Below are 12,445 nucleotides of genomic sequence, written 5' to 3'. Positions count from 1 at the left end.
TAGTGGGGCAAAGAGGCTATTCTAGAAGCCCAGGTAAGATGTGACTTGGACCAAAGGGAGTCACAATGGAGAGGGGAAAAGCGGTCAGATTAAAGATCAATTTCAGGGACTTCCTAGGTGGCGCAGTGGTTAAGAATCTGCCTGCCAATGCAGGGGACATGGGTTGAGCCCTGCTCCAGGAAGATCCCACATGTCGCGGAGCAACTAAGCCTGTGTGCCACAACTATTGAGCCTGAGCTCTAGAGCCCGTGAGCCACAACTATTGAGCCTGTGTGCTGCAACTACTGGAGCTCCACAACAAGAGAAGCCACTGCAACAAGAAGCCCGTGCGCCACAGTGAGGAGTGGCCCCCCGCTCGCCACAACTACCGAAAGCCCGTGTGCAGGAATGAAGACCCAACACAGCCAATAAATAAATAAATAAAAATAAGTAAATTTATTAAAAAAAAAAAAGATCAATTTCAAAGATGGAGCTGAAAGGACTAGTGATGGACTGGATATGGGGAGTGAGAGCGAGGAGCCAAAGATACTCCCAGGCGTCTGCCCTGACATTCAGTAGAGAGATGCCATTGCCACAGGTGGGAAAACTTGGGGAGGAAAAATGGGGTGGGAGAAGTTTTTTTAAACCATGGTTCAGTTTGACTCTTACCTCTAAATAAGACAATGTTTTCATTATATTTGTTTCATTAACATTAGAAATTTAAACACTGTTACATAAACATGATTCTTATAGGAAGGTGTTTGTTTTAAAGTAATTCCAGAAGCACTGATAGATCACATTAAGTACTGATGTTTTCAATGGATGTAAGGACATTTAATATACGTCCAAGAGTGACATCTAGCCAAGAAGTGTCCCAGGTTGTTTGACCAGTGGTTCTCAGCTTGGGATCCTTTAAAAACTATAAAGAAAACATTCATTTACCCACAGCCTAACTTTCAAGTTTCTTGATTTTGGCTGATGTTTTATTTTTTGGTAAAATTAACATTTATTTTTATTTATTATGACTGTATAAATATTGCTCACAGTTGACTTGTATAGTGTACCATGATTGCTTTTCCTTTCTAGAGCTCTATTTTTTAAGAACTTCTATTGAGATATAATTGACATACAATAAACTGCGTATATTTAAAGTATACAATTTGGTATTTTTTTTCTTATTAGTAATGTATATATGGCAATCCCAATCTCCCAATTCATCCCCCTCCCCCCCCACTTTCCCCCCTTGGTGTCCATAATAGCTGATGTTTTATTTTATTTTATTTTGGCACACGGGCTTAGTTGCTCCGTGGCATGTGGGATCTTCCTGGAGCTGGGATCAAACCCGTGACCTCTGCATTGTCAGGCGGATTCTTAACCACTGCGCCACCTAGGAAGCCCTGATGTTTTATTAATACTTTGTAGTAACACTGATTAGAAGTTGTCTTTGGTTAACAAAAACGTAAGTGAATCAATTATTTAGTATTTGTTTAATAGACAGTTTTGTTTTGTTTTTTTTTTTTTGGCACACGGGCTTAGTTGCTCCGTGGCATGTGGGATCTTCCTGGAGCTGGGATCGAACCCGTGACCTCTGCATTGGCAGGCGGATTCTTAACCACTGCGCCACCTAGGAAGCCCTAATAGACAGTTTTTAAATCATGGGTCATGTGGGACAGGGCAGAGGCAGGAATTCTAGGTCAAATATGGCTTCCACTGAGTCACCAGAATTTTGCACATCCTCAGATGCAGAATTGTTTAATGTTAAGTCTTGTATCTCAAAACATTCACACATGGACTTCCTAGGTGGTACACTGGTTAAGAATCTGCCTGCCAGTGCAGGGGACATGGGTTCGATCCCTGCCCCAGGAAGATACCACATGCTGTGGAGCAACTAAGCCCGTGCACCACAACTACTGAGCCCGTGTGCTGCAACTACTGAAGCCCAAGTGCCTAGAGCCTGTGCTCCGCAACAAGAGAAGCCACCATAATGAGGAGCCTATGCACCACAATGAAGAGTAGCCCCCACTCGCCGCAACTAGAGAAAGCCCGTGTGCAGCAACGAAGACCCAACGTAGCCAATAAAAAAAAAAAAAAAAATTCGCACATACCTTTGTGTGGCTCATAGTTGAGGGGACGAGACAAACTTGCTTTGAGATCAAACACTGGTTTTCTATGGGAGATCGGAGTCTGCACTGCCTCAGTTGTCAACTTGAATGGGGTAATAACTATAATAACAAACAAGATCCAAGGGCTAATTAGAAATAAAGACCTGTTAAAGTTTTTTATTAAAGTATCACTTTTCAATCTTAAAAACAATTTAATATGAACAGTCTGAAACAGACATAGGGTTATTAAAAAGGAGAAGAAAAGGGAGAAAAGAATAACTGAGGAAAACTAACCGGAGATTTGTTCCCCTGCTAGCAGCTCCCCAAAGAGTCTAAATATTATGACATTTTCTAGGATCAGCTGGAGTTTAGAATCCTTTTTTAAGAATTAATCAGGTGAGGGACTTCCCTGGTGGTCCAGTGGATAAGACTCCGCACTCCCAATGCAGGGGGCCCAGGTTTGTTCCCTGGTTGGGGAATGAGATCTCGCATGCGTGCCGCAACTAAGAGTTTGCATGCTGCAACTAAGATCCCGTGTGCTGCAACTAAGGCCTAGTGCAGCCAAAATAAAAAATAATAATAATAAATTAAAAAAAAATCAGGTGGGAGGGATAAATTAGGAGTTTGGGATTAACATATACACATTACTATATATAAAACAGATAACCGAAGAAAAAGGACCTACTGAATAGCATAGGGAACTATACTCAGTATGTTGTAATAACCTATAAGGGAAAGGAATCTGAAAAAGATTATGTATACATAGGTATATATATGTGTAACTGAATCACTTTGCTGTACACCGGAAACTAACACAATATTGTAAATCAAGTATATTTCAATTAAGAAAAAATTAACTGAGTAAATTTTCAGGCTGTTTCCCTGATATTATTTACCCTTTTATTTATTTTTTAATTTAGTTTATTTTTTGGCCACACCACGTGTCATGCGGGATCTTATTTCCTCAACCAGGGATCAAACCTGCACACCTCCTATAGGGGAATCGCAGTGTCCCAACCACTGGACTGCCAGGGAATTCCCTACCCTTTTAAAAAATTATGTATTATTAATAGTAACATTTTCATTAACACAAACAGATATAAAGCCTGCAAAGAACCTAATCACATAGAGGTGAAAAGATCTATGGCTCTGGTTGTTACTAATGAAGGCTGTTACTGAAGATTGTCAATTTTTTATAACATAAAGTTAAAAATATACCAGGATGGTATAATTTGGTAAGCCACATTTTTGCTACAGTTGGGCAGCATATATCTGGCACATTTTGTAATCCTTTCCTCTCACAGGTTGCATTCAGGCCATTGTCAAATGTTGGCACTTGCCTGTATATATGAACAAGCAACTAGAATATAGGGCCACCAGTGAAACAACACAAAAAAGCACAAAATCCCTGTGCTGAAGCCATCCCGTTGTATCACTATCAGGGGTCGGCAGGGAGGGGAGCAACGGGGCTGCCGCACGCTGCTGATGGGAATATGCACCGGTACAATTCAACCAGCAACGGCAGTGTCTGCCTACCCTACTATCCAGCAGCCCCACTGCTAGTGTTGAGAAACTCTCGTACAGGGACAGGAGACGTGTTCCAGAATGGTCATAGCTCACTATATAAAATAACAAAAGCTGGAAATACCCACGGGGTCCATGAGCAGTAAAATGAATAAGCTGAAATATATCCATACAACTGAAAAACAAAGTGAAAATTAATGAACTTTATAGCTCATTTATCAATATGATTCTTGAAACATACTGAGTGAATAAAGCAAATCACAAGAAAAAAAATCAGTTTGATTTCATGTATATAAAATTCATATTTGGGATTTCCCTGGTGGTGCAGTGGGACACAGGTTCAATCCCTGGCCTGGGAAGATCCCACATGCCACAGAGCAAATAAGCCTGTGTGCCACAACTACTAAGCCTGTGCTCTAGAGCCCGTGAGCTACAACTACTGAGCCCATGTGTCGTAACTACTGAAGCCCTCGTGCCTAGAGCCTGTGCTCCGCAACAAGAGAAGCCACCACAGTAAGAAGCCTGAGCACTGCAACGAAGAGTAGCCCTCGCTCTCCACAATTAGAGAAAGCCTGTGTGCAGCAATGAAGACCCAATGCAGCCAAAAAATAAATAAAAATTAAAAATAAAAAATTCATATTTGATAACTGGAGAAAGAAAACTATCCCATCCCGACTGGGCACACCCCTGAGTTACTTGGAGGAAAAAGCTCAGGATGTGGCAAACATTTAGTTGCCTCATACCCTTATCTGTAAGCATTTGTGAGTCCTTTCTCAGTATCAGGCAGGTAGTTAGCTGTTGCTTAGTGACCCCTGCTCCATGTGAAATGACACAGTCACATCTTAAGGCAAGTCCACGCTTCGTTTTTTAGCCCTCCTCTCTGCCCAAGCCCCTTTCTTCCCCTATTACAGGATGATTTAGAATGTTATGTGGAATGTTTTCTTGCTGGTATAGAAAAGATTAAGGGTGGGTATGAATGATAGAGGTCATTTAGAGGAAGAACCGTAAATTTTCTGTTCCCACCTCTGCACACTCTCTTGAAATTTAGTTGTCAGTCTCACTATTAAATCTTTAATTTAGGTGTTAAAGGCAAGAAAAAATCCTCAGAGTCTCCACACTGATTACTACCAACAATAATACTTTCCTCTAGTCTGAACTCCTGCTGGATTGCTCTGGTCTCAGGAAATCTGGCAGTCCTTCCTGTGCAATCAAGGCTCTTGCCTGACATTAGCAGGACTCCTGAGAGAATTTTGATGTACTCAGTTCTAATACAGGCCTTCACCTGTTGGTGATACTGTTTTAAACCTTCACACTGCTGTTGCAGTGTGCTTTTTTTCTTTTTAAAATAAATTTATTTATTTATTGGCTGAGGTTGGGTCTTTGTTGCTGCACATGGGTTTTGTCTAGTTGTGGCAAGCAGGGGCTACTCTTCATTGTGGTGCATGGGCTCCTCACTACGCTGGCCTCTCGTTGCAGAGCACAGGCTCAGTAGTTGTGGGACAGGTGCTTAGTTGCTCCGAGGCATGTGAGATCTTCCCAGAGTAAGGATCGAACCCGTGTCCCCTGCATTGGCAGGCGGATTCTTAACCACTGCACCACCTAGGAAGTCCCTGTTGTGGTGTTCTTTAGAAAACCACTTGGTCTTTGTAGGTGATGATGAAGTAGCCAGTGTGTAGAAGATTATCTATACGGCTTATTCTGGCTTATACGATCTACTAGTAGTCAATAGCGTGGCATTTATTGCACAAACTCTGGGTCCTGTTAGTTTCAGAGTCCGGCAGAACCATTCAGAGGTGGTAATGAATACTGTGATCCTAATCCCTGAGAAAGGACTGAATGTTCATCAGGGAGGGTCACATCTTAGGGCTTGTCTTGGACAGGATGGAGTCCTCAGGCAGATATATCGGTTTTTTGTCTGTGTCTCTGGCATTTCCCTTGCTGGTATAAGTGAAAACTATGCTATGGAGAAATTTTTGCTTTTGATTCTGTGGATGCGGAGAGGCTTTAAGGACGCAGACAAATACATCAGGAAGTTACATGGCTTAAAGATGAACCAGAAGTTGGCGGGGGCGGTTTTGTTGTTGTTGTTGTTGTTGTTTTTTTTACCAGTAGTGGATTCACCCCTTGTGGACTTGTGTGTCCCGAGCACAGCCTGGCCTTTTGGGGCGCCCCTGGGTGTGATCACATGTGGAGACTTCCTGGCTGGAGTCTTGGTCAGTGAACGCTTATGCTCATTATCTTCAGTAGCAGCTGAAAACCTAAATAGGACGGTGGAGTATGAGACATGAGTCCTCAGGTCAAGCTTCTAAACAAAACCACCTACCCGTCACCAAGCACTGAAAGGGCTTCAATAAATACCTGTTATGCAAAGCAACCTCTTTCACAGAATAAACATGTTCTTAAACAATGATGCTAGAGCAAATCATTTATCAACTTCTGTTATTTGTAAAATATGGTTTTGTATTCTCTGCTTTCCCTGCCTTGGCCAGTACAAGGCAGTATATGGCAGAGCTCGAAGGAGATGCCTATGGGCCTCAAGTTACAGTTTAGGAGGTATCTGAAGGAGCTCCCCTTCATTCTCCCCCTCCCGGTGAGGGTAAGTCCAAGGGGACGGGGAGACTGCCATGCCAAATGAGTGATGGGAACATTTCTTCCATCTTTCTAGAAGAATCTCATTCATTGGAGTGGTACATAAGATCTTCTCTACGCAGAACAAATTGCCATAAATGTTTCTCATTGATTCTCTGATGTGTAGTTTTTCTACATTTTAACATCTCTGAAATTAGAATGTGTTTTACAATTGGTTACCCGTCAAAGTTAGTTGGCAGTGATTTTTCTTAGTAGTTCATAAAATAATGGTGAGTCTTCAGTGGATGGTGTCAATGAAAATTCAATAATGACAGATATAAATACACATAAGGCTGGTGGGGTGCGGGGCGGTTAACAGAAGGGAACTTCTGGACTTACAACCCAAGATTTGATGGTGATCCTGAATCAACATCCAAAATTATTACCGAAGACTCTACAACAGAGTTAAGAAAATTAGATATGGTAGGTGCTACCAAGTCCAGGCTGCTCTGTACCTTGCATGAAGCAAGGACTAGCCCCTACGGTGTTCTTAAATATTACTAAATACAATCAGAACTGCCAAGTGTAGGTACCTCATATTCCAAGCTAACTCAATAAATAGAATTCCAAACTCAAGGGCACTTTTTCAGCTTTTAAAAACTATGTCAGATAATTGCATGTGTTGGGGAAGTGTTACCATGCACCATTTCTATTAGATGCTGCAAATGCCCTTAAAAAAGGAGAGGATCAAATTTTGGTATTAAAAGAAAGGAGCCTGAAGATCTTCATCTGTGTGGACAGTCACAGTTTAGGGCTACCCTGATGTCAGGAGAGGCACAAGCAAAGGAAACAGGGATCGGCGGGCATGAGCTCGCTCTGCTACTGCAGGGCCCAGTGGGTCACGATGTTCATACTTTAGGATGAGTCACTTCTTTAGTTCACTGCGTTGAGAGATTTTCTGTAGAAATTTAGCTTCAACTTTACATTTACATCAATGGAAAAATTTCTATTTACACATCTTTGCAGACATACATTAGATTAATAAGGTAAAATATCCATATAGATCTTATTTTCTATCTTTACAAATCAAATATGAGCTTAGGGAAGTTGGATAAAAAAAAATCAAACACAAATCTAAGGGAAAAAAAGATTAACTTATAAATAAAAAGCGTTTGCTGATCTCTCTATTCCGATCCTTTCTCCTTTTTCATCAACATTAAAACATTTGATGTAGTCCACCTTAAATGTATTAGAAGCAGTAAAGCTTTGAGCCCTTGCCCTTGATTCCATTTCGGAGCTCTTCTTTACCTGACATTCCTCTTAGCTGCAGAGAGAGTGGAGCGCTTGGTGGACCCCTTCACACACAAGGTGCTCCGGCCTGCATGGGGCCGGCCTTGGGAGCGCCGTTGGCTGGCGGGGGTACAAGCCACAGAGAGTCTTCCTCGGGGAGGAACTGGAGTTGCCGGCACTCCCTTAGTGCCAGGCTGCTTCTGCAGAAAGGGAAATGCACCACATTAAAGCTTGGCCTCTTAGACAGTACTGTCTCCTGGGCAGTAAGTACAGGAGAACACCCCCACTTTTAACCCTGTCATCCTTCCTTCTCCACTACCTCATCTGTGAACATTTATTATCCAAGATTAAGCTTCTAAGAACCATCAGTTTGCCATGTATCTAATCAATTCCTCCCTTTCTTTTAGCAAAATAAATCATGTTCTAACAAAGCAAAGAGGGGCTTCCCTGGTGGCGCAGTGGTTAAAAATCCGCCTGCCAATGCAGGGGACATGGGTTTGAGCTCTGATCCAGGAAGATCCCACATGCCTTGGAGCTACTAAGCCCGTGCGCCACAAGTATAGAGCCTGCGGGCCGCAACTATTGAGCCCACATGCCACAACTACTGAAGCCTGCGCACCTAGAGCCTGTGCTCCTCAACAAGAGAAGCCACCGCAACGAGAAGCGCATGAACTGCAACAAAGAGTAGCCCCTGCTCTCCGCAACTAGAGAAAGCCCACATGCAGCAGTGAAGACCCAACAAAGCCAATAAATAAATTAAAAAAAAAAAAAAAAAAAAAAAGCAAAGACCTCGATCATACCATATATAAAACTAAAAATGTGGGTTAAGGATTAAACATAGGGAAAAATAAAAGCAGTAAAAATAAATATAAGAGCATATTTTTATGATCTTGGGACAGGCAGGGCAAGACAAAACCCTCAATTTTAAAAGGAAAAGCTGGATAGTTGGATAAAACAATAAAACCTTCCACAAGGTAAGACGCCATTAACACATTTAAAAGATAAACTGTGAGAAAGTATTTGGAACATATAATACATATGTCATTAATACAGATAAGTGGCTCTTAAATCGGCAAAAATTAAGAAAAAGCAAATTCACAGAAAACCTGCCAATTAATGCGTATAAAGGTTTGTAACAAAGATGTAACCAGTCATGATCAGAGAAATGCAAATTCAATTGGGATATTGAAAACGAATACGATAATATATTTTAATAAATTATTTAATACATTTAATATAATTATATTTATAATATTAAAATACATTTTTCATATATTATCAAAGATCAAAAATTTGATCATTCCTACCGCTAGCAAAGTAAACAGGCATCTCAGGGCACAAGGTTTCAGATCATTATAGAGGTGAGCCACTTGGCAACTAACTCAAACAGGCTTCCCTCCTCTAATCATGAAAGGAGAGACTGGGAACAGCTAGGATACTTCTCTCTAGATCTCTGCTCATTTCTTATTGTCACTCTCCAAATGACCAATCTCCAAACCAATCAACTGTCAAGAAAACCATATTAGCTATGGAGAAGTCACTGTAAATGTTTTTTATTCTCTAGTCTCCAAATAGATCATAACAAATAACCCATCTGATTAGCCAATTCCTTAAACAGTGGCTCTGGGGTGGGATTTTAGAACTAAACTCATTCAGGTGGGGCTGTCAACTAAAACACAACATAAGCTACTCATCTATTCAACACATCTTCAAGGCTACACTCAAGTTTATGGTTGAAGCGGTTGTTCTGCCCTTAACTTTTACCTGGAAAGTTAATTCATCCATATTATGTAGTACAGAAAGCTTGACTTTCAATAAAGTACTTAAGTAGACTCAGCTTCACGGTAAGGAAAACGAGTGGTTCTCCTCACAGGCATATTTGCGGCTAGCTCAGGCCTATGCAGAAAAAGAAGCTGTCTACTTTCTGTAAAGCATCCGCAGGACACTTTCCCCCCTCTCACTGGGATGGGCCTCTTGTCCCAATATTCAGCTATGAATGCTGTGATACTTCACCCTTGCTAATATTTAAGAGTCTTCTTATAGACATACTGAGTATCTCTTCTCTGGATTGTCTACCCATGTTGTTAGCTCAGTATGAAGGAATGGAGATGTCTAATGCCATGACTGTTTGCTAAAAGGTTGGCAACAGTGTCTTCAACTGTGGTAACAGTGGTTTTATAAATACTGTTCAAGTGAATATTTATTATCAAAGATTAAGCTTCTAAGAACCATAAGGTTTTTTGTTTTTTTTTAATTATTTAGAACTTATTACCCAGTGTATTTCCCCATTGGCACTGATATCAGAAAACTCAAAACTCAGCCAAGCGACTGATATAATAGTCACTGTACCTGCTAACAGTGCTCATTTTCTGCCCCTTTTAAACCAGCTTTATACTGTTTTGTTCTGTGTGATACCACAAATGGCCTCAAATTCTCTGAGAAATAGACAGGTTATCACGTATTATTAAATTCGAAAAGGTCTTCCATCCATCCGTTTGGCACCCCTTTAACACCAGATACCATGTAAGACAGTGACATCAACTTCCTAGGACGTTATTAACTCACTACTCTGCTAACTCAACCTCAGGGCTGACTTCACCTTTCCTTACTTGAAGGTGCTTGAGTCCAGTAGGACCTGGCCTGAAGGCCCCCGCCCCGGGAGCTCAGTTATTTAGTTAGCCTTTAAGTTAGCCACTGCTAGTCACCCCTTTTCCCTTTTGCTCAGAGACAGGGAAAGAAGATGGCTTCAGCCACAAATCAGTCCTTCCCCAACACAAGTGTTAGGCACAGTGTCTGAATGTGGCTTATTGCTACTTTGGAATTCTTCCTTCCTTTTTTTTTTTTTACTGTTTACTTTTTTTTAATTTAAAAAAAATGTTTTCTTTTAAACTTTATTTTTTATAGAATTCTTTTTTATAGTGAAGTTTCACTGCTTTATCTGGAGGATTTTGAAAATTCTCAAAAGCAAATTTAAAATAATAAAGATACATTGAACTCAAACAAATCCATTCCACTAGTGGAATAATAGAAAGCTAGTTGTATTAACCATGGTATATACACAGTATCAACATTAAAATCAAACAGCTTAGTGCCATTAAGAACTTAATTTTATCAGCATACCTTCAGTTCATTAAATGAATTGTGTTCTTCAAAATGTTTCTTTTTTCTCTCAATATATTGATCGATGGACTCCATTTCCTTAAAACGAGCCTCATGAAGCTTCTTAAAGTCTAGAATATTTCCCCAAATATGACAATTAATAACAAGACAAAACCCATTTACTCACCTTCCCTATGTTTTTCTGTTAACATTTATTCTCATCTCGGCATCCCTGACATTCAACCCCAATATCACCTTTGCTAAAATTTTAATTTCAAGACATTTAGTTGTTGGAAACTCAGCAAAGCATATCCATCTTATAACCTGTCAAACACAGACCACCTCTCCATTGTCCACTTCACTGATGGCTAACATCTTGATTTAATCCAGGGGATGAGAAAAGATGAACAGATTTGTCCTCTCTCCTCATCAATTAATTAATGGCCTTTGCTTAATCATAAAGTTGACATTTTATAATGCTAAGGAAGCTCTATGCCAAGGATTGGCAAACTTTTTCTGTAAAGGAGCAGATAGTAAACATTTTAGGCTTGGCAGTCACATACAGTAAGGTCTATGTCTCATTCTTTCTTTGATACAACCCTCTACGACTGTAAAAACCATTCTTATCTCAAGGGCTATAAGACAGGCCAAGATGGGCAAGCTTGCTGACCCCTGCTCTGTACTATTCTAATTATATTCTTATAAAGTATAATTAAGTATTAGAACTTCTAATATATGCTAAGCAGCATTTTGAGTACTCTAAATATACAGCACGATCAATATTCTATGTGCCAGGCAATAGAGAAAGAGAATTACATGTCCAGAAATGGAGTCCCTTAGACTTATTACTAAAGGTAATAAGTTTTTACAAGGTAAACATTGTGCCAAGGACTTTATACACATTAATTCTCAGATATTTCTTGAATACTTGCTACATGCTAGTTGCTCTGCTAGGTAATCAGAAGTGGAAAACAGTCTTAATTAATCCATATATTAACCTGATGAAATAGGTAGTTTAATCATTCCCACTTTAAACTGAGAAAGTGGGTTTATTGAGGATAAATAAGTTTCCCAAGGTCTCACAGCTAGAAAGTGAGGGAACAAGGATGGAAACCCCAACGCCAGTGTCTGAGCCTTCGGCTGTTACAGTGCACGGCCTCTCCAGCGTCAGCCTGGAGGCAGCCAATCGCCACTTTATGTTTCGCTGTGTGTAAAACTTACTTGGAGTAGTGCTTGTAGTTCTTTTATTTTTTCCAGGTTTGGAAAACCCATCTGTGTAGAGAGCCTTCTTTCTTTCCGGAGGTACCTTTGGACCTTCATTACCTGAATCCAAAAATACAGAACTAATGAAAGATTTCCAAAAATTATTCCCATTAAGACATGTAAGTTAACACAGAGCATTTTCATGTGATTGGCCCCTGCCAAGGCAGTGGGAGAAATGGCACATAAGGAGAATGAGTTACAGCCTCACCACAATTTTAGCTCGTATTTCAAGTAGACAGAAATGTTATGCTTCCTGTATGGAAGTTTTATAAACATACCAGAAATTAAAAAACACTTGCCAAGAACTTTTGCTATGAACAACGTCTAGTTGTTTTAATGAGGACGATTAAAATCACACAATCCCACCAGCCTGAAAAATACCATTATCATTTTGGCATATTTTCTCAGGTCCTTTGCTTTTATACTTGTTTTGCTTTTGTTCTTTAAATCCAGTTAAAGTCATCATGTATATAGGGGTTGCTATTTCCTCCCACTTACCTCCCACATTCTAATATCTTTTTCAGCTTGAGGCAATCTACTAAAAACTGTGCAAGTGGGTTTTCAAGAAATGCTACTTATAAAATCACTCATCTTTAAGGCTTCCCAATGCAGCCGTAAAA

The 12,445-nt window shown here is 40.2% G+C and overlaps 1 protein-coding gene across 4 annotated transcripts in view; it reads right to left on the bottom strand.

Annotated features, from left to right (window-relative positions):
* The window catches only part of NUSAP1 (nucleolar and spindle associated protein 1), a 34,298-nt gene that overhangs the window by 4,239 nt on the left and 17,614 nt on the right, over positions 1 to 12,445 (bottom strand). For 2 of the 4 annotated variants that reach the window (XM_057722844.1, XM_057722843.1), the window contains exons 5-9: positions 11,784 to 11,885; positions 10,584 to 10,693; positions 7,482 to 7,663; positions 5,643 to 5,863; positions 2,085 to 2,201 (exon numbers count right to left, since the gene is read on the bottom strand). In XM_057722844.1, the coding sequence (XP_057578827.1) occupies positions 2,085 to 2,201; positions 5,643 to 5,863; positions 7,482 to 7,663; positions 10,584 to 10,693; positions 11,784 to 11,885 (732 nt within the window). The remainder of the gene's footprint in view (positions 1 to 2,084; positions 2,202 to 5,642; positions 5,864 to 7,481; positions 7,664 to 10,583; positions 10,694 to 11,783; positions 11,886 to 12,445) is intronic. The other 2 variants (XM_057722846.1, XM_057722845.1) reach the window with 1 other exon arrangement.

The sequence above is a fragment of the Hippopotamus amphibius genome, chromosome 2 (assembly GCF_030028045.1).
Source record: "Hippopotamus amphibius kiboko isolate mHipAmp2 chromosome 2, mHipAmp2.hap2, whole genome shotgun sequence".
Lineage (NCBI taxonomy): Eukaryota > Metazoa > Chordata > Mammalia > Artiodactyla > Hippopotamidae > Hippopotamus > Hippopotamus amphibius.
This window is presented reverse-complemented; position numbering and strand designations above follow the sequence as displayed.